General features: G+C 45.6%; 3 protein-coding genes across 4 annotated transcripts in view; 1 reads left to right on the top strand and 2 right to left on the bottom strand.

Annotated features, from left to right (window-relative positions):
- Window positions 1–26,679, bottom strand: part of LOC140418749 (uncharacterized) — a 346,993-nt gene that overhangs the window by 22,228 nt on the left and 298,086 nt on the right. The gene's annotated exons all lie outside the window — the stretch shown is intronic.
- The window catches only part of LOC140418745 (uncharacterized), a 362,902-nt gene that overhangs the window by 110,922 nt on the left and 225,301 nt on the right, over window positions 1–26,679 (top strand). The gene's annotated exons all lie outside the window — the stretch shown is intronic.
- On the bottom strand, window positions 3,710–11,367 carry LOC140417760 (uncharacterized). The gene is made up of 2 exons (XM_072501231.1): window positions 10,890–11,367; window positions 3,710–10,153 (listed from the first exon to the last, which is right to left on the bottom strand). Exon 2 carries the CDS (start codon window positions 4,772–4,774, stop codon window positions 3,710–3,712), a length of 1,065 nt encoding a protein of 354 aa, XP_072357332.1. The 5' UTR covers window positions 4,775–10,153; window positions 10,890–11,367.

Here is a 26,679-nt window from a genome sequence, read left to right as displayed (position 1 = left end):
TATTATTCACTCTGGTTTAAGTTTATGTTGAGGTTAATAACAGACAAACTCTGTCCTCTCCCCGTTCCGACTAGAGTTTCCAATGAGTCGATTCTGTGGAATGGAATGTCTTATCAGTGTTTCCACGGCGACCTGTCTGCAGTGAAGCGCCTGCTTGAGTTTCTAACTCAGACTAAACTTTTTTCTTCCATAACACACATTATATCAGACATTGGATGTCAATGTATTTCAGCCATGTTATGTTAATATCTCCCAAACCCTAAAAGGATTCAGATACACAAACTTTTAAATGTGGGAGGACAAGTTGATAAAGTATTTAAAAAACACATGGGATCCAAGGTTTTATAATTCTGGGTGTGGAGCACAAAAGGACAGAGGTCATGTAAACCTGGACAAATCATTGGTTAGGCTGTAGTTGGAATATCAGATCAGGGTTTGGGGATCTTACACCAGGAAGGATGTCAAGGCCATGGAGAGGGTGTAGAAGAGATTCACCGAGATGATCCCAGGGAAGAGAGGCTTTAGTTACCAGGAGATATTAGAGAAACTGGGGCTCTTTTCATTCGAACAAAGGCTGACTGGAGATCAGAGGGAGGGGGGTTCATTCCAGCCTTGGGTGACTGTAGATTTTGCAATTTCTCCCCATATCTGTGTGGGTTTCTTCCGGGTGCTCCGGTTTCCTCCCACAGTCCAAAGATGCACAGGGTAGGTGGATTGCCCATTCTAAAAGATTTCTCCTGAGTGTCCAGTGGTTAGGTGGGGTTACGGGGATAGGGTGGAGGAGTGGTGCTCTACATTGGCCCATCAAACGCTCACATGATAGGTTTTGCACAAGGTTGGATACAACAATGTAAATGTATCAGTGGTTAGCACTGCTGTCTCAGGGTGCCGAGGTGCCAGGTTCGATCCCGGCTCTGGGTCACTGTCTGTGTAGAGTTTGCACATTCTCCCCGTGTTTGCATGGGTTTCTCCCCCACAACCTAAAGATGTACAGGGTAGGTGGATTGGCCACACTAAATTGAATGGGGTACTCTAAATTTTTTTAAAAAGCAATTCTACTAGTTCTATCCTTAAAATTCAATTTTCCCTTCATAAATCCATGCTGACTCATAGAATTTACAGTGCAGAAGGAGACCATTCGGCCCATCGAGTCTGCACCAGCTCTTGGAAAGAGCACCCTACCCAAGCCCACACCTCCACCCTATCCCCATCACCCAGTAACCCCACCCAACACTAAGGGCAGTTTTGGTCACTGAGGACAATTTAGCATGGCCAATCCACCTAACCCGCACATCTTTGGACTGTGGGAGGAAACCGGAGCACCCGGAGGAAACTGACGCACACACGGAGAGAACGTGCAGACTCCGCACAGACAGTGACCCAAGCTGGGAATCGAACCTGGGACCTTAGAGCTGTGAAGCAATTGTGCTAACCACAATGCTAACGTGCTGCCCTCAGACTCTGTCCGATCCTGCCACTGTTTTCTAAGAGCTCAGTTATAAAACCTTGATCATGGATTCAAGAAATTTCCCCACTTCCTGCATCAGGCTTATTGGTCTATAATTCCCTGTTTCCTCTCTACCTCCCTTTTTTAAATAGTGGAATTACATAATCCACCCTCCAATCTGCAGGAACTGTTCCAGAGTCTATAGAATCCTGGAAGATGACCACCAATGCATCCACTATTTCTAGAGCCACTCATTTAAGTACTTTGGGATGCAGATTATCAGGCCCTGGGGATTTATCAGCCTTCACTTCCATCTATTTCCCCAACACCATTTCTCGACTAATATTGATCTCCTTCAGTTCCTCCCTCTCAGTTCTCACAATTAATTTTGGCTAATCCAGCTTTTTATAAGATATGAGCTTGTTTCCCTGATTTCTTGATTACATACCTGAGAAGACACACTGAAACTGGTAAAAGTAGCTCATTAGTATTTACTTGAATAAGCACGCCGCACGTCTCTCAATGATATTCCTTATCCTAAGCAGAGCCGCTAATTCTAAAATACTAGGAAATAACTGGGGGCCGGTTGAGCTCAGTTGGCCAGACAGTTGGTTTGTGATGCAGAATAAAGTCAACAGCGCAAGTTGAATTCCTGAACCGGCTGAGGTTATTCATGAAGGCCCCGCCTTTGCAATCTGACCCCTCGCCTGAGGTGTGGTGATCCTCAAGTTAAATCACCACCAGTCAGCTCTCCCCCTCAAAGAGGAAAGCAGCCTCTGGTCATCTGGGGCTATGGCGACTTTAATTTACCAGCAAATAAGACAAAACATTAAAGTGACAGATCGCGCTTGGATTTGAAGATTCTCCAGCTCTCCCTTTGCCTGTATCCATCTTGTGGATCGTTCTAATTCAGTATTATTTCTTCCAAGCCTCCAATTGTCCAAACTCAATTCCTTTTTACTTAAATCCTACTCCTGTTGACCATAACCAGTGTTTCTTGTTCTGTCCTGATTGGAGTATGAGTCCATGCCTTGGTGATTTAAAAATGTTTTCTCCTTTTACGGTCACATTTTCAAAATAAATTATGGAATGGGTGTGTCATTGGCTAGGCCAGCATTTATTGCTCATCTCTAGAAGCCCTGGAGAAGGTGGTGGTGAGCTGCCGTCTTCATCTGCTGCAGTCCCTTAGGTGTGGGTACACCCACTGTGCTGTTATGGAGGGAGTTCAAGGATTTTGACCCAGTGACAGTAATATATATTTTCAAATATATATATTTCCAAATAGGAATGGTTAGTGATTTGGAGGGAACTTCCAGGTGGTGGTGTTCCCAGGTATCTGCTGCCATTCTGCTTCTAGATGGTAGTATTCCTGAGTTTGGAAGGTGCTGCCCAAGGAGCCGAGGTGAGTTACTGCAGTGCATCTTGGAGACGGTACACACAGCTGCCATTTTTCATACGTGGTGAAGGGAGTGAATGTTTGTGGATAGGGTACCAATCAAGTACTTTGTCCTTCTTGAGTGTTGTTGGGTCTGCACCCATCCAGACAAGTGGGGAGTATTCCATTACATTCCTGATGTGTGTTGCAGATGGTGCACAGGCTTTATGGAGTCAGGTGGTGAGTTACTCGCCGCAGGATCCCTAGTCTTTGATCTGCTCGTGTAGCCACAATATTTATGGCTAGTTCAGTTTGGTTTCTGGTCAATGGTAACCCCTAGGATGTTGACAGTGAGGGATTCAATGATGGTAATGCTATTGAATGTCATGGGGCAATGGTTCGATCCTCTCTTGTTGGAGGTGGTCATAGTCTGGCACTTGTGTGGCACAAATGCAACTTACCACTTGTCTGTATAAACCTAGATATTATCTCGCTGCATTTGGCCATGGACGCTTCAGTAACTGAGGAGTCGCAAATGGTGAACATTGTGCAGTCATCAGCGAGCATCCCACCTTTTGACCTTATCATGGGACTCCGGTCATTGATGAAGCATCAGCTGAAACTAGTTTGGCCTATGACACAGTTTGAGCACGTCTGGGATTCATTCTTCAGTGAATTTCACAAAGCATTTCTGAATTAGTCATTTTACATCTGACAAATCACATCTGCACACTCACACCGATATGCTTGCATGAGGCTACAAGGGCTCCATCCAATGCAGACAATTCAGAGACTTTCAGGTGATCTCATATTAAAACCTAGAATTGTTTAAGTCTAATTGCAATCAACCAAACCACCAGTGTTTATAAACAGTTCACTCAATTGTTTTAGTTTGAACAAGACTTAACGATTAGGAAGGACAGGAATTTCCGATGGTAAATTGAAATAAATTTATTTAAAATAAAGATACACAGCAATACAGAAGGAAAAGGGTAAACTGATCGACACAGAAGGAAAAGGGTAAACTGATCGATACAGAAGGAAAAGGGTAAACTGATCGATACAGAAGGAAAAGGGTAAACTGATCGATACAGAAGGAAAAGGGTAAACTGATCGATACAGAAGGAAAAGGGTAAACTGATCGATACAGAAGGAAAAGGGTAAACTGATCGATACAGAAGGAAAAGGGTAAACTGATCGACACAGAAGGAAAAGGGTAAACTGATCGACACAGAAGGAAAAGGGTAAACTGATCGACACAGAAGGAAAAGGGTAAACTGATCGACACAGAAGGAAAAGGGTAAACTGATCGACACAGAAGGAAAAGGGTAAACTGATCGACACAGAAGGAAAAGGGTAAACTGATCGATACAGAAGGAAAAGGGTAAACTGATCGATACAGAAGGAAAAGGGTAAACTGATCGATACAGAAGGAAAAGGGGAAACTGATCGATACAGAAGGAAAAGGGGAAACTGATTGACACAGGAGGAAAAGGGTAAACTGATCGACGCAGAAGGAAAAGGGTAAACTGATCGATGCAGAAGGAAAAGGGTAAACTGATCGATACAGAAGGAAAAGGGTAAACTGATCGATACAGAAGGAAAAGGGTAAACTGATCGATACAGAAGGAAAAGGGTAAACTGATCGATACAGAAGGAAAAGGGTAAACTGATCGATACAGAAGGAAAAGGGTAAACTGATCGACGCAGAAGGAAAAGGGTAAACTGATCGATGCAGAAGGAAAAGGGTAAACTGATCGATACAGAAGGAAAAGGGTAAACTGATCGATACAGAAGGAAAAGGGTAAACTGATCGACACAGAAGGAAAAGGGTAAACTGATCGACACAGAAGGAAAAGGGTAAACTGATCGATACAGAAGGAAAAGAGGAAACTGATCGACACAAAACAGACTTTTACCATTTCTCTTGGTTGATCAGGCTGTAAAAACATAATCCCTCTTGTACCCCTTCTTTGACAATTCTGATGGGAATCTTGCTTTGGGGATTCCAGTACTTGGCTGGCAACAGACCTTCTCCTCGGGTTTGAAGTACCTAAGTAGATCCTCCCTCAGTTTGAATAAACTGATTAGAACTCAATGGTTGGTCAATTTCATACCTGAATCGGTTTGATTGGGTTTTAACCATTTGGGTAAATGTCGCAGATCGGGATACAATGGGAATGTTTAATGTGTCCCTCCCAGTGTTGTGTGACCTTCCAGTTCCAAATAAGGTTACCAAGGGTATGAAGAATCGTTGCTAACCATCATATCAGATCATACATTCCTTCTCACAGAAGCTGTAATATAGAATTTAAAACAGGCTTACACAGTTTTAGGTACAACCAAGTCTTTTAACACAACCACTTCCAGATTATTAAATCTTCAATTAAAATCAACTGAGGCACACTAAATTAATAATTTGTTTCTGATGAGTGAATAATTAATACACACATTGATTAATACAATCGATCAATTGCTGAATACAAAATGCCCTTTTCATTTAAATGTTACGTTTCACAATGGCTTCCTTGATCTTATTAGCTTACTTCAGTAAATATAAAATGTAGCTCACCTGAAAATGAATCATTTCTATTGAAACTTACTGCCTCGTCCCACTTATATGTGTCTGTAAATATCTTTGCTCATCTCCCCTGAATGCTTCAATGTCTTAGGCAGTGGCCAGTTTATCAAATGCAATTCTCTTTGAAAGTTCATCCACAAGGATACAAACATCTCCAAGAGAGCCATCAATTTATTAGTCTCATCTACCCTTTCCCTTCATTAAAATGTACATCAATACCACCTCGATATATTCCACTGAACTACACCCACAGTGAGGTATTCCAATTCCCATTCAGGGGGGTTATTTTTCCTTAACTTTATTCCTGTGCTCAATCACTTCCTCTTATACAATTTTACACATCCCATTAGATATCTCATTCATGAGGCTTAGAGAAACGTTACTGTCCAATACTTCTACTATCTTTAAAACAGGAAGCAGACATTCCAATTTGATTCGAGGTATCAACAGTTTGTATGTTTCTTATTTTCAAAATTAGTTCAAATTCAATTTGCCGTATTGTGGGGCTGGCGGGTTTTCTTAATCTTCAATTTATTTCCCCAAATGAAACTTTCTTTTCCGATTCCCGGGAACCACCCAGACCGTTTGTCATCAGGTTTTGTTCTGAATATTTGATAATCCCCCTCAGCTTCAGGTAAATCTCCCTTTCGAAGTTTGAAATAGAAAAGCTATAATTTTACTTTATCAATTTTGGCAACAATTATGCAGACTCTGATTTTAAATGGTATTTTTACATCAGAATCAGAAGTCCTGGCAATTGGTTTGGAGGCAAGTTCCATCTCTCCCATCTCAAGCTCTTTCTCTCAGAAAGTAACAAATGGCCTGAATGGTTAAGGCCAAAGTCTCTGAAAGGCAATGCCTTGAGTTCAAATTGTCACCATGTTATGATACTTGATGCCAGTTCTTGAATTCAGAAATAAAAACCTTCTTGATCTCTTGCTGTAGCATCAGCACAAACCCTGGAAACCAGCATCGCCTGTCAAATCCATTTGGCTTTGTCCGAGAGCCCAATGGGTTAATGTTTTCAGGAGAACAACCAAAGATGTGAGAACGGAAATAATCTTGAGTTAATGATGAGGTGTTATTGTTCAGTGGTGGCATTCCCATCTCGGAGTCAGGAGGATGTGGGTTCAACTTCACCTCCAGAAACATGACCATAAAATCCAGCTGGTATTCCGATGCTGTACTGAGGGAATACAGCACTGTACTGAGGGAATACAGCACTGTACTGAGGGAATACAGCACTGTACTGAGGGAATAGAGCACTGTACTGAGGGAATACAGCACTGTACTGAGGGAATACAGCACTGTACTGAGGGAATACTGCAATGACTTTCAGAGGAAACCTTCCAATATAACCCCATCTGCTCTTGCAGCTGGACGTAAAAGTTCTGCTGATAATATTTCAAAGGAGGAAGTTCTCTCAGGTTGACTGCTCAATATAAAGCCCGCGGTGATGAGCACTGAGCAGATAATCTGGTCATAATCATAGTTCGGTTTTGAACTCACTTTCTTGCTTTACAGATGCTGCCTGGCCTGCTGAGTATTTCCAGCATCTTATTTGTGTTTGTTGGAGCCTGTTGTACACAATCTGGCTGCTGCATTTCCTACAGGAAAATCCCAAAGCCTTTTATTCATATATAAAGGAGCAAGAGGGTAACTCGAGAAAGGGTTGGCCCACTCAAAGGACAAAGGAGGAAAGTTGTGTGTGGAGTCAGAGAAAATGGGTGAGATTCTTAACGAGTGCTTTGCATCGATATTCACCGAGGAGAGGGACATGGCGGATGTTGAGGTTAGGGATAGATATTTGATTACTCTAAGTCAAGTCGGCATAAGGCGGATGTGTTGGGTATTCCTAAAGGCATTAAGGTGGACAAGTCCACAGGTCCGGATGGGATATATCCCAGGTTACTGAGGGAAGTGAGAGAGGAACTAACTGGGGCCTTGACAGATATCTTTGCCGCATCCTCGAACACAGGTGAGGTACCGGAGGACTGGAGATTTGCTAATGTTGTCCCCTTGTTTAAGAAGGGTAGCAGGGATAATCCAGGTAATTATAGACCTGTGAGCCTGACGTCAGTGGTAGGGAAGCTGTTGGAGGAGATACTGAGGAATAGGATCTATTCCCATTTGGAAGAAAATGGGCTTATCAGTGATAGGCAACATGGTTGTGCAGGGAAGGTCATGTCTTAGCAGCTTAATAGAATTCTTCGAGGAAGTGACAAAGTTGATTGATGAGGGAAGGGCTGTAGGTGTCATATACATGGACTTCAGTAAGGCGTTTGATAAGGTTCCCCGTGGTAGGCTGATGGAGAAAGTGAAGTCTCATGGGGTACTAGCTAGATGGATAAAGAACTGGCTGGGCAACAGGAGACAGAGTAGTAGTGGAAGGGAGTTTCTGAAAATGGAGAACTGTGCTCAGTGGTGTTCCACAGGGATCCGTGCTGGGACCACTGTTGTTTGTGATATACATAAATGATCTGGAGGAAGGTATAGGTGGTCTGATTAGCAAGTTTGCAGATGACACTAAGATTGGTGGAGTAGCAGATAGTGAAGGGGACTGTCAGAGAATACAGCAGAATATAGATAGATTGGAGAGTTGGGCGGAGAAAAGGCAGATGGGAGGTCAATCCGGGCAAATGCGAGGTGATGCATTTTGGAAGATCCAATTCAAGAGCGAACTGTACGGTAAATGAAAAAGCCCTGGGGAAAATTGATGTACAGAGAGATCTGGCTGTTCAGGTCCATTGTACCTGGAATGTGGCTGCGCAGGTCGATAGAGTGGTCAAGAAGGCATACGGCATGCTTTCCTTCATCGGAAGGGGTATGGAGTACAAAAGTTGGCAGGTCATGTTACAGTACAAGACTTTGGTTCGGGCACATTTGGAATACTGCGTACAGTTCTGATCGCCACATTACCAAAAGGATGTGGATGCTTTGGAGAAGGTGCAGAGGAGGTTCACCAGGATGTTGCCTGGTATGGAGGGCGCTAGCTGTGAAGAGAGGTTGAGTAGATTAGGATTATTTTCATTAGAAAGACGGAGGTTGCGGGGGGACCTTGTTGAGGTCTACAAAATCATGAGAGGTATAGACAGGGTGGATAGCAAGAAGCTTTTTCCCCCCCAGAGGGGGGACTCAATTACTAGGGGTCACGAGTTCAAGGTGAGAGGGGAAAGGTTTAAGGGAGATACGCATGAAAAGTTATTTACGCAGAGGGTGGTGGGTGCCTGGAACGCATTGCCGGCAGAGGTGGTAGAGGTGGCCACGATAGCGTCATTTAAGATGGGCAGTGAGTAGAGGGATACAGATCCTTAGAAAATAGGCGACAGTTTTAGATAGAGGATCTAGATCGGCGCAGGCTTGGAGGGCCGAAGGGCCTGTTCCTGTGCTGTAATTTTTCTTTGTTCTTACATTACGACAGTGACTACACTTCAAAAGAACGTCATTGTCTGTAAAGCACTTTGGGACAGCCTGAAGTTGTGAAAGGCGCTTTATAAATACAAATCTTCCATTAACTAAGGAGAAAAGACCCAACAATGGAATAGTCGGCAAGAGGACAGCAATCAGTCTCCTCTTATCTTAGACAAATCAAAGACAATTCAGGTCCATTCTATTAATTCCATTAACTGGGCTGGAGTTTAACATCAAAGGAAATAAATCTGAACTGTCAGAATAACATGGTTCATTCCTGGATGTAGGAATCCAATCCCTGTAATCACATGTGAACTCTCTGGTGTCTGAGACAACCGGATGTCCGAGTGAATCCTCTGCCACACACTGGGCAGGTGAACGGCTTCTCCCCGGAATGGATTCGCTGGTGAATCGTCAAATCTCTTCTGCTTTTAAAGCTCTTTTCACAGTCAGAACATTGAAATGGTCTCTCATCGGTGTGAACAAGTTTATGTGACCGAAGCTGCGATTTCAAAGCAAATCCCTTCCCACATTCAGTGCAGGTAAAGGGTTTCTCCCCTGTGTGAATTCGCTGGTGATCCCGAAGACTAATTGCACGACTGAAACTCTTCTCACACTCCATGCAGGTGAATGCTTTCTCGTCAGTGTGAACACGCTGGTGTTCAAGAAGGGTCGCCGATTTAATAAATCCCTTCCCACACACTGAGCAGACGAACGGCCTCTCACCAGTGTGGACACGTTTGTGTAGAGTGAGGTGGGAAGAACAAGTGAATCTCTGCCCGCATTCAGAGCAGTGGAATGGTCTCTCTCCAGTGTGAACCCGTAGATGCTCAGTGAGGTTGGATAAAGACCGGAAGCTCTTCCCACAATGAGAGCAATCGTAGGGTTTCTCTCCGGTGTGAATTCGCTGGTGTGTCGTTAGGCAGAATGACTGAGTGAATTCCTTTCCACAGGTGGAGCAGGTGAATAACTTCTCTCCAGTGTGACTGCGTTTATGAATTTCCAGCTGTGATGGGGATCTGAAACGCTTCCCACAGTCTACACATTTCCACTGTTTCACCATGGTGCCACTAGATTGGATAATCAGTTAAAGCCTTGTGGACACAGAGAATAATTGTACAGTGTCTCCTCACTGCGAATGATGTGATGTTTTTTTCAGGCTGTGTAATAGTTGAAGCTCTCTCCACTGTCAGTTCACTGGAACTCTCTCACCCGGGTGTGTGTTGTGTGGGTCTCGGTGCTTTTCCAGTCACACTGATGTTTCAGATCCTTTCCCACATTCAAAGGCTGGTGATGTTCAACTCATGATGAATGTGTCAAATCCTCTCCTTCCAATCCCCTGTAAAAGGAGTTGACTGTGTCAGTATCACTGTCTGCCCAGGATAGAAATTCAGAACAAATAATTCTAATTTCCCCAAATATGTTGCCCAATCAAAGTAAAAGAAGGCAAAATCACAACAAAAACATGGAAAACTTTTTCACTAAACCAGAATGTTGTTTTCCGTGTCTCAGAAGCACTCTGCACCCTGAGGTACCAACAGCTGTGGAAGGTATGAAGTGTACTGGTGGACACCTCATGTTTCCGTTCCAGGGCTACCTAAACATGGAAAAGACCACGGAAGAGAGGCCAGCAGTCAGAGGAAGCCCTACATTCTCCCCCATAGAGCTCACCCATCTGGATTTACAAATTGGTGTTTTCAACAGATCCAGGAGCAGACCCTCTGCTCCGTCTAGCACAGACCCCTCTGAGCAGCAAAGCTAGGAATGTGGAGTTAACGTATCACAAAGCATTTAGGAGCAGCCTCTTCCGGTAACGATACAGGGGCTGTAACATCCACATTAGCATCTCCACCGTGCAGGCCATTCAGCCCATCGAGTCTGCCCCGACCCTCTGAAAGAGCTCCTTCTCTCGGCCCACTCCCCCACCCTATCTGCAGAACCCCACCAAACCTGCACATCTTTGGACTGTGGGAAGAAACCCAAGCAGACGCGGGAGAAAGTGAAAACTTCACAAAGACAGCCATCCAAGCTCGGATTCGAACATGTGAGACAGCAGTGCTAACCACGGTGCTTACCGTGCTGCCAATTATCGATTTAAGCTCTTAAAAACCTGTCGCCATTAGGACTCGCCGGGGCATTAGGACAGTTGGAAAAGAGACCCCTGAAAGTCCTGCTCATTCTCTTACGTCACCCTGACGCCAGCGCATGCGCTCTTATCCTCGCTGAACCAAGATGGCGGCCGTTCACCCGGACCTGATCAGAGGCACCGGACCCAAAGCCACAAACTCGGTACCGCAGGGTCTTATTTCGGCCTGCGGCATTCACTCGGGATTGAGAAACTCTCCCCGTTCAGAGCTGGCTCCATGGATCCCACTGGGGTTCCATATCTTTACCAGTTTACTGCAGCCCATCTGCGCCACCGCTTCCCGGTTCCTTCCGACTTGGAACAATAGGATCACCCAGAATGCCTCGCGGCTGGCTGGCCCTGGAGCATGCGCACTCAGCGCCTGGGCAATGAGCAAATTGGATTGAGCGGTTACTGGGCCGCGGAGGATTGTGGGGACTGTGGCTACCATTCATCAGCTGTTTTATTGCAGGCTGACCGCAGATCAGACCTGAACCTATAATATTGCTGTTTTATTTTAGGGCCCAATCAACTAAATAGAAGAACTAAATTAATTTAGAGATAAATTAAAGGGGGCCGTTCCTACAAAGAACAAACGGAGCATGGCCCAAAAAGAACAAAGAGGAACAGAAACTTAAAACATCAAATCAAAACGTGAAAACTGACTGGGGTCGATAAAGCAGTCCAAGCCCTTTGGTGTCCATTGAGCACAGAAGGCCTCGTTTCTGTTCATTTCTCTCCAAAGATGCGGTCTAATCTGATTAGTATGTCCAACATTTGCTCTTTATATTTTGATATTCCAACATCTGCAGTGTTTCTGCTTTTTAAAATTTCATTCATTTGATGTTGGCGTCGTTGGCTAGGCCAGTATTTATTGCCCATCCATAACTGACCTTGAGCAGGTGGTGGCGAGCTGCCTTGGTGAACTGCTGCAGTCCATATGGTGTAGGTACAGCCGTAGTGCTATGAGGGAGAGAGTTCCAGGATTTTGACTCAGCGACAGTGAAGGAACAGCGATATATTTCTAATTTAGGATGGTGAGTGGCTTGGAGAGGAATTTCCAGGAGAGGGGATTTCGTTGTGTCTGTTGCCGTTATCCTTTGTGGATGTGGGTTTGGAAAGTGCTGCATAAGCCTTGGTGAATTTCTGCAATGCATCTTGTTGATGGTACACACTGCTGCCATTGTGCTGGAGGGAGTAGATGTTTGTGGATTAGGTGCCAAGCAAATGGACTGCTTTGTTCTGGATAGTGTCAAGCTTCTTGAGTGTTGTTGGAGCTGTACTCACACAGGCAAGTGGAGAGTATTCCATTACACTCCTGACTCGTGTCTTGTAGATGTTGGGCATGTACTTGCCACATAATTCCTAGCTTCTAACCTGCTTTTGTAGCTATGCTATTTATATGGCTAGTCCAATTCAGGTTCTGGTCAATGGCAGCCCCAAGATGTTGATCGTGTTTTATTTTGTTTTGTTACAGATGTTGCTCTGAGAACTGAGTCTAAAAACACAGACTGATTAAAGGCTGTGTTTAAAGTCAGCAAATCTAATTCTGTTGAGACTTTTTATGTCTACAATATTTTGAAAATTTATTATTGGGAAATGGGCATCGCTAGCATAACCAGCAACTCACCAAGCCTCTTCTGAAAGCACCTTCCAAACCCCCTAACTTACAAGAATATGGACAGCAGGAGCACGGGAACATTACAACCTGCAATTACCCTTCCAAGCCACACACCATTCTGACTTGGAGGTATTTTGTTGTGCCTTCACTGTCTCTGGGCTGAATTCCTTTCCTAGCAGCACTATAGGTACACCAACAATACTTAGATTGCAGCGATTAATGAAGGAAGCTCACCCCCAACTTTGGAAGGACAATTAGGGATGGACAACAAATGATCACATCCCATGAAAGAATTGAAACAATCGACTGACAATCAGCAGTTTCCCTTGATGGTGATGTTTAGTCAATTGCTGCAATCGGAGTGGTGAAGGTGCTCTCACAATGGTATGAGCTAACGAGTTACAGGATTATCACCCGGCAACAATGAATTAATGCCGATGTAAGTCCAAGTCAGGTTGGTTTCTGTTTTCCTCTGGTTCACCGTCTCCCAGATTAAACTCCGAGCTTTCATCAATCCTATCAATCTGTTGAAGACTTTGGCTGGTTGGTGAAATTCACCTGATGTTGGTGTCAGTTGCCTTTCGGAGGATTTCCCAGTTTTCTGAAATTCCATTGTGGTTCTGGTGTTAATGTCATGATCGGAGTTTCAATTCCAGTGCTGATGAGGGAGGACCTGTGCTGACAGAACTACAGAATCGTTACAGTTCAAGGGGAGCCCATTCGACTCATCGAGTCTGTGCTGACTCTCTGAAAGAACATTCTACCTAGCCCCACTCCCTTGCCTTATCCCCGTAACCTTGCATATTCTTTCTTTTCAGATAGAAATTCAATTCACTTTGAATACTTTGATCAAACTTGCCATGTTACAATCTTTTATTTATCTTCAAAATAAGAATTGGAGGTGTCCAAAAAATACAACTTTATTGCTAATTATTCACCTTGATTCTCTTAAATAAAAATAAATCAAAACTCAGATCAAATAATACAGCAAAACAAAGAGAGTTTAACGAAAACATTCAAAAATCAATAGATGGTTCAGAATTTATTAAGAGCATAGATTCAGAACAAAAACTTTAATCATGAATCCTTATTTTTAAAGAAATTCTTATCAATGGTCGAACCCCTTATTTACACTCATTGGTTCTAATTCTCAGCTGAGTGAGGCTCTCTGATTTATTCAAACAACTATCTGTCACAAAACATGATTTGTTATCCGGGCATTGGTCAGTACTTAAGATTCATTAATGTCTATCAACTTAATTAAATGTCTATATGTGCCCGTCACGTGTACCAATTCTACAAAGATAAGGTGTTCTGCATTAACCTTGCTTGTTTCTAAGACTCTTGTACATTCTTCTCCTGTTGCTAAGACTACAATACTTTCTTATTACTAAATGTATTGTGGAACAATGGTCTCTACGTTACAAAGGCTTTTATGCACATTTTCTTGAAAGAATGTGAGCTTTGTACAGCAATTCTCATATTTTTATCTGAACCCATGTTTCAGGGTGGCATGGTAGCACAGTGGTTAGCAATGTTGCTTCACTGCGGCAGTAACCAGGTGCAATTCCCGGCTTGGGTCACTGTCTGTGCGAAGTCTGCATGTTCGCCCCATGTCTAAGTGGGTTTCCTCTGGGTGCTCCGGTTTCCTCCCACAAGTCCCAAAAGGCGTGCTGTTAGGTGAATTGGACATTCTGAATTCTCCCTCCGTGTACCCGAACAGGCACCGGAGTTTGGCGACTCGGGATTTGGCTTTTTGGACATTCCATTTTCTGTCTAAGTACTGAATTTAAAAATTATACTGCATCAATTCTTAAAGGTTCCAACTAAATAAATCAGTGAATCAATAAATCTGTAATCTATCATTTCTCCCCTTTTGATTATTCAAAATAAAAATCGAATAGACCAATTACAATAGTACAAAGTAAAGCAAAGAAACAAGTGCCATAAAAATGAACACATTTACAGTATTTGATGAGAAATTAATAGTAAGCACCCTTCATTTCTGACTCGGCGTTTTTGACATTCTTTTACAGATACATTTGATTATCACAAATACAAGATATATCGCAAAAAAACCTACAAAGAACATAACCAGGCTTTGTACCACTGAAACTCCCAAGAATCCCAACCACTCCACATCCCAACTCGAAGAGTGCTGGACTCGGGTTTTTTGAGATTTTCAACCTCACTTTTAATGTATTTTGCCAAATTAATGATCTCTTTGAAGTGATCTGGAATCTAAGTACAACATTCCGATCCGATCAGGGCACATGTCCACCTTTCTTGGTGAGAATATAATCCAGAGCTATTCGAATTTGCAAGGCCACAGGTCGGATAGCTCGCATTTCAGAGGAAATCCTGAACAAGGCTGTTGAGGTGTCATTTGCTACCTTTTCTATGATGACTGCCAGTTTATTAACTTTTTGGCTGTCTTTGCAGCACCATTTTTTAAAAAAACAAAGCGAAAAACTTGTCGTGCAGTAATGGCACGTTTACTTCTTTGATCTGATAGTTTGCATCAGTAATTGTTCATCCTTGACGTCTCACATCACTGTCTTAAGGCCATATGTTCTTTCTTCCTTGTCAATTTTGAGCGTGATGCTAAGACCGGGTCATGGGATAAGCTTTTGATCCAAAATTGACTATAAAATCATGTTGAGTTGCCATACACAGATTATGTGTTAACTAAACTAAAATAAATGTAATTTCAACTTGTGAGTGATGTATAATACGGTTCCAGTTGTCGCAGGGTGAGATCTTACTATTCCACCCCTTATCTCATTATTGTTCTTGGTCACTTCTTTCTTTAGCCTTGAGTGGGGTGATCTGTGCAGGGAGAAAATTCACTTTGTTTTTCTTTTCTAATCTGATTTTTTTCTTTTCATAACTTGTGATAAATTCCATCTTATTCCACAATCTATTGTAACTTGAATGTGATCTCTGAATAATTGGATTGATACCCCTTTCTCTCGGACACTCTCCATTTGCAAAGCATCTCACTCAAATATCATTCAAAATAACATCATGCATGGACTTAAAATATTCTCCAGCTCTCCAAATTGTCTGTATCCACCTTATGGATATTCCTCATCGGGTTTACTTGCTAGCAGCCCCTTACTTGTTCTTATCCAAATAATTTGCCCTGTCACTTCAATTGTGCTCGTTTCGACAGGTAACAGTGTGTTTGATTCTATCCCAATTATTTTAAGTCAGTTTCTCTATGGAATGTGTGTCAGTGCCTTGATCACTTAATGATGGTGTTTCTCTCTGTTGGCCCCATTTACCATTTCCGGCCATGTCAAGTAGTGTGCCTGCATGGGGCCTGCTCTTCAATGCATAATGGCAAGCCTGCCTATTAGTTTCTTCACACGTAACTCATCTGCACACGTACGCAGTGCCCCCAATGTCATAACCACACATTCTTGAACCTTTTGTGATCTTATCAAAAGATCTCAAAGTTGTTGCTCATCTCTCCACGTATGATCCAGATGCCTTGGGTGGTGGCCAGAGTATCAAATTTTTGTTCTCTTAAATAAAAGCATAGACAAGGACACAAGCATTACCAAGAGAAAATTTATCAATGTATTAGCCTCCTCTGAACTTTCCCCTTCATATTAAGGCCAGATTGAAATATTCCATTGAATTGCACCCAATATTCCAATTCCCATTTCCTGGTTTGATTTCCTGTCTCATTCGTCTACCCTCAATTACTTAATCCTACCCCAACCATGAGCCCTGGAGTTATCTAGCAGTCCAATGATATATCTTCATGTTTAAAACAGAAATCAACATTTCCATTTGGTTCCAGACAGTAACATTGTGATTGTTTGTTCTTTGTCTTAAATTACCCATTTGTTTTACAGTAACTTGCTCAATTACATTGTCTTTTCACATCACAGAAGTGTTTCAAATTCGAACAACAATGTTGTTGGCTTTCAGATTTGTATTAATGTCCAGTTCATCTCTTCTTTGTCTGAAGTTGTAGGATCTCTTCTTCAAAATAGGCTTTGTCCTTATGTCCATGGACACCAGCTAAACTGGATGTTTTTTTTTACATCATCGGTGTTCTTGTTACCCATCAAATAGATTTCATTTTTAATTTCATCCCGCCTTGTTCACCTATCGCCCATCCTGTTCTTGGCTCTTCATTCACTCTGCCGTATCCCGTCGTCACATTGGCCTCCTCTAATCGTTCTTCCCCAACCCTACTCACTCCCTCAACTCCAATCTGCCTCAATGTTCATATATCCAACTTGGTTGTTCCTCTTGTCCTGAACTACTGTAAGCCGCCCATTTGAGTAATAGACACTCCCCTGGAGCCCTTCTAGCATCTGAGATCATTTTCAATCTTCCCATGTTCAGAATATCCTCTATCCAGCAGCAACTGCTGATTGCCTGTTGGAGTAACAGACTTCAGATCATTTAGAATCTCCATATTGTTGGGTTGGTACGGCAAAGTAATAATTCCCATTATTATGGCCATGTATGTGGAAGGGAGCAAGTAAAATCTGGCAAACCTAATGCTGACGCTGTTGCTCAGACTTGTCTAAGACTGGTGAATGCAACCTCGCGCTTCTCCATCAATTCTGTGTTACAACTTCTCACTGAATGCCCACCCACCCTTTGACTGGATTTTAAATCAGGTCGACTATTGCTGCAAAATTGAAAGTCTTACAAAGGGGGCGGCACGGTGTTTAACACTTCCACCTCACAGTGCCAGAGAGTGGTGGGTCTGTGGAATTCATTGCCACAGAGGGCGGTGGAGGCCGGGACGTTGAGTGTCTTTAAGACAGAAGTTGATAATTCCTCGAGAAATCAAGAATTTAAGGGCTATGGAGAGAGAGCGGGTAAATGGAGTTGAAATCAGCCATGATTGAATGGTGGAGTGGACTCGATGGGCCGAATGGCCTTACTTCCGCTCCTATGTCTTATGGACCCGGGCTCTACTCTAGCTGTGGGGAGCTTGCACTTTTTCCCTGTGCCTGTGTAGGTTTCCTCCCACAGCCCAAACACGTGCAGGGTAGGTGTGTTGGTCACGATCCAAGGATGTGTAGGTTAGGTAGGTATATGGGGATAGAGGGGGCCTGGGGAGGGCGCTCCCACAGAGGGTCAGTGCAGACTGATAGGCAAATGGCCTCTTTCCGCACTATTGTGATTCTACGATGCAATGATTCTATCAAATAAATTCGCAAATTCCTGAAGCTGCTGCAAATCTTGTTCCACTTGCAGTTACCTGGAAAGTAAAACACAAAAGATCCATTCTGCTTGGGGCAAAATGGGTTAATTAATCGGAACATATCTGACAATTCAAACTTAAAATTTGTAATTCCCAATTCGTGTAAAAATATAAATACATCTTCAGCTGTTAACAGGCATGGATTAATTCTCTGCTTCTTTGAAAAAAGGGTGGGGTAAAAATTTTCAACTGGACACCATTACGTCACCGCCTCTCTTTGTTTTGACCGAGTAAGAAACATGGGACCCCTTTTCTTTAATATTCTCTATTGTACACACTTTTTATTTCTCTCGATCTCAGAATTTTTTCTGTCATTCTTCTTGCATCAGGAATAATTATTTTTTGAACCCGACAAGAAGTTTTAACACATAATCAATCCAACACAGGATTTGCCATAATCATTTTAGATATCCCAAATTCCAATAAATCATAATAAACTAAAATTATCTCACTCTTACATGTGTGAATTTGTATCTGGATTAATATTCCCACATGTTGATCACAAATATCCTGGAAGCATGCCTCTGGCCAGAAAAAACATGACTCCAGGTTTTGTAAGCTGTTTGCTCAGCGATTGCAATTTTGACAGAAAAACATCAACACTTGAAACAGACACACATGAATATCATTCACACATAAGCAGGTTCCGGTAGCGGCCATGACCTGCTAGGTCGCACGAACGGCAGCTCCCGCCGGGATAGGTTTTTCGGGCCGCTAAAAGGAGCGGCGGCGGTACTTGACGGGAGGGACGTGGGAGAGGCTCTCCTCGGCGGTGCATGGAGAGAACCAGGAGCGGAGCCAGCAGACGCGCGAACCCGGGGAAGAAGGTCGAGAAGGACAAAATGGCGGCCGGAGAAGATCGGGAGGTGTGGGCCCAGTGGGCCAGAGAATAGCAGGAGCTCCTTAAAAACTGCTTTATGGAGCTGAAAACTGAGATGCTGGCCTTCATGGAAAGAATTGTGGTGACCCAGAAGGCGCAGGAGAAGGAGATCAAGGAGGTGAAGAGGAAGGTGGCGGAGAACGAGGACGAGATCCTGGGCCTGGCGGTGAAGGTGGAGGCGCACGAAGCGCTCCATAAGAGATGGCAGGAGAGGCTGGATGACCTTGAGTGTAGGTCTCGGAGCCATAATCTGCAGATCCTGGGCCTTCCCGAAGGAGTGGAGGGGGCGGACGCGAGCACGTACATGGCCACAATGTTGGGGACGTTGATGGGCGCGGGGGCCTTCCCGTGGCCCTTGGAGCTGGATGGGGCGCACGGGGCTCTCGCCAGAAAGCCGAGGGTAAACGAGCCACCAAGGACGATGGTGATACGGTTCCAGCGCTTGGCAAACCGGGAGCGAGTCCTGCGGTGGGCGAAGAAAGAGCGGAGCAGTAAGTGGGAGAACGGCGAGATCCGAATTTACCAGGATCTGGGAGCTGAGCTGGCGAGGAGACGTGCAGGTTTCAACCGGGCGAAGGCGGTCCTCCATGGTAAAGGGGTGAAGTTTGGGCTCCTGCACCCGGCGAGACTGTGGGTAACATACCAGGACAGGCACCACAATTTGATACGCCGGACGAGGCGTGGTCATTGATCAGGCAGGAGAAGCTGGACCTGAACTAAGGGACACTTGTATGAGGGTGAAATGTGCGGGTGGGGAGGGACTGAGGGGAGGACGGCGGGTAAAGCATAAGTTTATGGGCTTGTCTGCCCTAGTTTGGTTGGTGGTTTTGTTGTTTCTTTTCCAGGTGTTTTGTTCTCCAGGTGTTCGGTGCTAGGGGGTGGGAAATGCCCGGGACGGGTTGTCCGGCGCACGGGGAGGTCCCAGAGGGCACTTGCCCCTCTACCGCTGTGGGGACGGGGGGGGGGGGGGGAGGGGGGGAGGGGGGGCCCAAAGGAGGCAACAAGTTAAAAGTTGGTATATAGAGGTGGGAGCGGCCAGGGTCAACATGGGTGAGATGACTGACGGAAGCACAATGGCGGGGAAACAAGAGCTAAGTGGATGCTTGGGGGGGTGCAGGGGGTTTTGGGGGGGTGCAGGGGGTTTTGGGGGTGGGGGGTGCAGGGGGTTTTGGGGGTGGGGGGGTGCAGGGGGTTTTGGGGGTGGAGGGGGGGGGGGGAAGGGGTGCTGCTTTGCTGACTGAAGGGGAGCCAGGTGAGGTGTATGGATGGAGAGTCAGGCGGGGTGGCCGCCGGGTGGAGAGCTGGAGGAGGGAGGCGGGGGCACGCGGTTGGCCGAAAAAGGGAGATGGCTAGTCGGCGGGATCCCCCCCCCCCCCAACCAGGCTGATCACGTGGAACGTGAGGGGCCTGAATGGGCCGGTCAAGCGGTCCCGCGTGTTCTCGCATTTGATGGGGTTGAAGGCGGACGTGGCCATGTTGCAAGAGACCCACTTAAAGCTCGCTGACTAGACGAGGCTGAGGAAAGGATGGGTGGGACAGGTGTTTCACTCGGGGTTAGACGCCAAGACCAGAGGAGTGGCCATTTTGGTCAGTAAACGGGTGGCATTTGAGGCGGGGAGCATCGTGGCGGACAAGGGGGGCAGGTATATAATGGTGAGTGGCAAGCTGCAGGGGACCCGGGAGGTGTTAGTGAATGTATATGCCCCGAACTGGGACGATGTGGACTGCGTGTTGGGTAGGATCCTGGACTTGGAGATAAGTCACCTGATAATGGGAAGGGACTTTAATACGGTCTTGGATCCGAGCTTGGATCGTTCCAAGTCCAGGTCGGGAAAGAGGCCGGCGGCGGTCAGGGCCTTGTAGGAGTTCATGGGCCAGATTGGGGGGGGGGGGGGGACGACGACACACCCCTGGAGGTTTACGCGGCCAAGGACGAAGGAGTTTTCCTTTTTCTCCCATGTCCATGAAGTCTATTCATGAAAAGGCTTCTTTGTGTTGAGTAGGGCGCTGATCCTGAGGGTGGAGGGGGTAGAATACTCGGCCATTGCGGTCTCGGACCCGCACTGGGTGAACCTGCGACTGGGGGCAGAACGGGGTCAGCGCCCTCTCTGGCGACTGGATGTGGGGCTGCTGGCGGACGAAGAGGTGTGCGGGTGGATGAGGAGTATTGAGAATTAGGTGGGAGCGAATGACACAGGAGAGGTGACGGTGACAGTAGTTTGGGAGGCTCTGAAGGCGGTCGTTAAGGGAGAGTTAATCTCCATTAGGTCCCATAGAGAGGAGAGGGAGAGACTGGTGGGAGAGATACTCAGGGTAGACAGGAGGTACGCGGAGGCCCCAGAAGGGGTGCTGTTGAAAGAGTGCCGGAAATTACAGACGGAGTTTGTCTTGCTGACCACGGGGAAGGTGGAGGCGCAGCTGAGGAAAGCGAAGGGGGCAGTTTATCAGTATGGGGGGAAGGCGAGCAGGATGCTGGCGCACCAGCTTGCAGGAGGGCGGCAGCCAGAGAGATTGGGGAAGTGCGGGATAGGGAAGGCAACATGGTGCTGAGCCCAGAGAGGGTTAATGAAGTCTTCAGGGAGTTCTACGGGAGGTTATACGAGTCGGAACCCCCCCGGGGAGGGGGAAGGGATGAGGCAGTTCATGGACCGGTTGAGGTTCTCAAGGGTGGAATCCGAGCGGGTGGAGAGACTGGGGGCTCCGATTGAGTTGGAAGAGGTAGTCAGGGGGCTGGCAGGCATGCAGACGGGCAAGGCCCCGGGCCCGGACGGTTTACCTGTGGAATTTTATAAGAAGTTCTCGGAGCTGCTGAGCCTGCTCCTGATGAGAACCTTCAATGAGGCAAAGGAGAAAGGGACCCCTCCCTCCGACAATGCCGCAGGCATTGATCTCGCTCATCCTGAAGAAGGAGAAGGATCCGCTTCAGTGTGGGTCCTACAGGCCGATATCGCTCCTGAACGTAGATGCCAAGCTGTTGGCAAAAATTCTGGCCACCAGAATAGAGGACTGTGTCCCGGGAGTGATTGGGGAGGGCCAGACGGGAGGCTCCTGAATATCTTCATGATGCCCTCGGAGGTGGAGGCGATGGACGCGGAGAAGGCCTTTGACAGGGTGGAGTGGGAGTATCTGTGGGAGGCGCTAGGCAGGTTTGGATTCTGGGAGGGATTTATAGGGTGGGTCAAGCTGCTGTACCAGGCCCCTGTAGCGAGTGTGTCCACAAACCGGCTAAGGTCGGAATATTTCAGGTTGCATCGGGGGATGAGACAGGGGTGACCCCTGTCCCCGTTGCTGTTTGCCCTGGCAATTGAGCTGTTGGCCCTTGCGCTCAGGACTTCGAGGGATCGGAGGGAACACCGGGTCTCCCTCTACGCGGATGACCTGCTGTTGTATATTTCGGACCTGTTAGAGGGGATGGGGGAGGTCATGCGGATCCTGGGGGACTTTGGGAGGTTCTCCGGGTATAAGTTGAACGTGGCAAAGAGTGAGCTGTTCGTGGTCCACGGTAGGGGCCAGGAGGAGAGACCGAGGGAGTTCCCGCTCAGAATAGTGGAGAGGAGCTTTCGATACTTGGGGATACAAGTGGCCAGGAACTGGGATGCCCTGCACAGGCTCAACTTATCACGGCACTTGTCACGGCTCCGCCGACGTTCTCGCCGGCGCGATACACCAAGCCCGGTGGTGACGGCGGCACTGAGGATCTGGGGGCAGTGGAGGAGACACAGGGGAGAGGAGGGGGCCTCTGTGTGGACCCCGATACGGAATAACCACAGATTTGCTCCGGGTAGAGTGGATGGGGGGTACCAAGGCTGGTATAGGGTAGTTATTAGGAGGATGGGGAACCTGTTTGTAGACGGGACTTTCCCTGGCATGCAGGCGCTGGAGGAGAGGTTCGGCCTGCCCCCGGGGAATGTGTTCAGGTACCGCCAGGTTCGGGACTTTCTTAGAAAACAGGTGGGGACATTTCCGCTGCTGCCCCCACGTAGGATCCAAGATAGGGTGGTGTCTGGCGTCTGGGTAGGGGAGGGGAATGTGTCGGACATATATCAGGAGCTGCAGGAGGTAGAGGAAGCCTCAGTGGGGGAGTTGAAGGATAAGTGGGACGAGGAGCTGGATGAGGGCCTGTGGGCCGATGCCCTGGGCAGGGTGAACTCCTCCTCATCATGTGCCAGGCTCGGCTTCATCCAATTTAAGGTGGTGCATCGGGCACATATAACGGCGGCAAGAATGAGTAGATTTTTGGGGTGGGGGACAGGTGCCCGAGATGTGCGGGGAGTCTGGCGAATCATGCCCATATGTTTTGGGCATGCCCGGCGCTTAAAGGATTCTGGCAAGGGTTTGCAAGGGTGATGTCTAGGGTTTTGGACGCTCGGGTGAAGGTGAGTCCAACAGTAGCGATATTTGGGGTGTCGGAGGATCCGGGAGTACAGGAAGCGAAAGAGGCCGAGGTACTGGCCTTTGCCTCCCTGGTAGCCCGGAGACGGATTCTGTTAATGTGGAGGGACTCGAAACCCCCGAGTGTGGAGACCTGGGTTAGCGACATGGCGGGGTTCCTTAGCCTGGAGCGAATAAAGTTCTCCTTGATGGGGTTCTCCTGGCGGTGGCAACCTTTCCTTGAAAAATAAAAACTGGTCACTTTTCCTGACAAAATCTACACTCAGAATAGACAATTCTTCTAAACTGCCCAATAAAAGTATTCTTCAGACTTATCCCTATTATCCAAACCATATTTCTATTTTAGCAATACAGAATCGTAAAGATTCACTAACAATTCATTCACAATTTGGTACTTCAAAACACTCTGTAGATAAAGGAACATATTTTAGAACACAAATTACTACATCAACCAAGGAAAAAGAACAGAACACACAAACTTCCTGAACAAGAAACCATGGTCAATCGACTTCACACAATCAAATAAAAACACCTAAATTAAAACCCTTTCAGTTTATGCCACCACAAATACCACATGATAGCTCAAGCCACTTTATTCACAAAATATAACCTCAAACCATACAGTCGGTCGTAATCCATTGGCACCGTTACAAATAATGAACAAGATACAACCACCAACACACAATTTCTAATTCAACCACCTAACGAGTCGTCCAAATCCATCCAAAGATACAAACCATATAGTTCCATCACCAATACCAGCTTGTTCGAACCAAATAGGTTTGTTAAGAACCCCAATCCAGGCACTCACTTGGGCCATATAAAGTTCAGAGCCCTGATAATAAAAGAATGACACACAAGTATCCCATACAGACTTACAATTATCTGATACATCACGGACAAAATTCAAATGGAGATCCACTATACAGAATAAAACAACCAATACGGTGACACAACACCCCAATATAAGTCAGAAAAATAAAAACTGGTCACTTTTCCAGACAAAATCTACACTCGGAATAGGAGATTCCAACCTTTCAAAATATTATGATCAATTGGATGAACCAATTAAACTGAGAGACATGAAATCCCTAGAAAAGGAGCCATTAAAATTAGCTGAGACAATAGTTATCATCTCTAATACCTTTAAACTCACTCCCATTCAGGATACGCTTTTAAACAGGGGCTTGCCATTTGTCCCAGTGCAAAGCAAGATAATAAACAGATCCAAATGGATCTCGATAAATTTTCCAGAAAAATCAAACTCTTGAATTTCTTAGAGTAAAAGACAATGAACAAGGAACCGTTCACACCCCAATCAAATTGGCTTCTACCCAAAAAGAAAATAGATACAAAAATACTGAACTTTATCCAAACGATCGATTTAGACACTGGTAAAATTAAACAAATACGGGACAAACACAATCTCACACGAGCGGAAAGACAGGCAATCAGACAATTCAAATCAAATTTGAATATCATAATAAAATCAGCAAATAACGACAACAATATTGTTCTAATGGATCGACAACAATATCTTTTTGAAGCTTACCGACAATTGAACAATATCGAATATTACACAAAAGTACCGGAACCCTCATATCGCCAAAAAACAACTCCTCCTCCACAATAGTCCTCAATACCGGGGCCCCACAAGGCTGCACCCTTAGCCCCCTGCTATACTCCCTGTACAAACTGCGTGGCAAAATTTGGTTCCAACTCCATCTACATGTTTGCTAAAGACATGACCATAGTGAGTCGGATCTCGAATAACGACGAGTCAGAATACACAAAAGAGATAGAGAACCTAGTGGAGTGGTGCAGCGACAACAATCTCTCCCTGAATGCCAGCAAAACTAAAGAGCTGGTCATTGACTTCAGGAAGCAAAGTACTGTACACACCCCTGTCTGCATCTACAGAGCCGAGGTGGAGATGGTTAACAGCTTCAAATTCCGAGGAGTGCACATCACCAAATATCTATCCTGGTTGGGACGCTACCAGAAAGCACAACAGCACCTATACTTCCTCAGGAAACTAAGGAAATTCAGCATGTCAACACTGACTTGTACCAACTTTTACAGATGCACCATAGAAAACATCCTATCTGTCTGCATCACAGCCTGGTTTGGCAACTGCTCGGCCCAGGACCGCAAGTAACTTCAGAGTCGTGAACACAGCCCAGTCCATCACACGAACCTGCCTCCCATCCATTGACTCCATCTACACCTCTCGCTGCTTGGGGAAAGCGGGCAGCATAATCAAAGATCCCTCCCACCCAGCTTACTCACTCTTCCAACTTCTTCCATTGGGCAGGGATACAAAGGTCTGAGAACACGCACAAACTGATTCAAAAACGGCTTCTTCCCCACTATTACCAGATTCCTAACCGACCCTCTTATGGACTGACCTGATTAATAGTCAGTACATCCTGTCTGCTTCACCCGATGCCGGTGTCTTTGTATTTACATTGTGGACCTTGTGGTGCCCTTTTTGTATTTACGTTTAATTTAATTTTCTTTTCATGTACTAAATGATCTGTTTGAGCTGCTCGCAGAAAAAAACTTTTCACTCTATCTCGGTACACGTGACAATAAACAAATCCAAATCATAGACCTATTAACACAACTTTATAAATCCCACTGTATCAGTGAAAAACAAATGGAATACTTTACCGGATTACAACCTCTTCCAAGGAAATTCTACCTTCCTCCAAAGATACACCAGGATCCAAAGACATGGACCGTACCCCATGAAATACCTCCTGGTAGAACCATAGTTTTGGATTCTGCAGTGAATCTTATAGAATTGCAGAATACATAGATTCATTTTCAAACCCATTGGCTCAGAAACATTCAAGCTACATCAAAGATACATATCATTTCACAGAAACAGTTAATTCCCTTCAGATGTGATGGGTTCACAATGGATATCGATGTCCTTAAAAGATATTCACAATTCAATTAGTAATCCATTGGCACCGTTACAAATAATGAACAAGATACAACCACCAACACACATAATTTCTAACTCAACCACCACTCAGTCGTCCAAATCAAACCAAAGATACAAACCATATAGTTCCATCACCAATACCAGCTTGTTCGAACGGTTGGTGTGTTGCCTCCCAGGTGCCAGGGTGCGTGATTTCTCGGATCGTGTTTTCGGGATCGTTAAGGGGGAGGGGGAGCAGGCCCAAGTCATGGTCCACATAGGTACCAACGACATAGGTAGGAAAAGGGATAGGGATCTAAGGCAGGAATTCAGGGAGCTAGGGTGGAAACTTAGATCTAGGACAAACAGTTATTATCTCTGGGTTGTTAACCGTGCCACGTGATAGCGAGACGAGGAATAGTGAGAGAGAGGAGTTGAACACTTGGCTACAGGGATTGTGCAGGAGGGAGGGTTTCAGATTTCTGGATAATTGGGGCTCATTCTGGGGTCGGTGGGACCTCTGCAAACGGGATGGTCTACACCTGGACCAGAGGGGTACCAATATCCTGGGGGGGAAATTTGCTAATGCTCTTCGGGAGGGTTTAAACTAGTTCAGCAGGTGCTTGGGAACCTGAATTGTAGCTCCAGTATACAGGAGGTTGAGAGTAGTGAGGTC

The sequence above is a fragment of the Scyliorhinus torazame genome, chromosome 5, assembly GCF_047496885.1.
Source record: "Scyliorhinus torazame isolate Kashiwa2021f chromosome 5, sScyTor2.1, whole genome shotgun sequence".
Taxonomy (NCBI): domain Eukaryota; kingdom Metazoa; phylum Chordata; class Chondrichthyes; order Carcharhiniformes; family Scyliorhinidae; genus Scyliorhinus; species Scyliorhinus torazame.
The sequence above is the reverse complement of the archived record's forward strand: the minus strand, read 5'-3'. Positions and strand labels throughout refer to the sequence as shown.

Bases quoted from the DNA above. Each gene is read 5' to 3' on its own strand.
- LOC140417760 (XM_072501231.1), bottom strand. From the start codon at position 4,774: ATGTTTTTACAGCCTGATCAACCAAGAGAAATGGTAAAAGTCTGTTTT.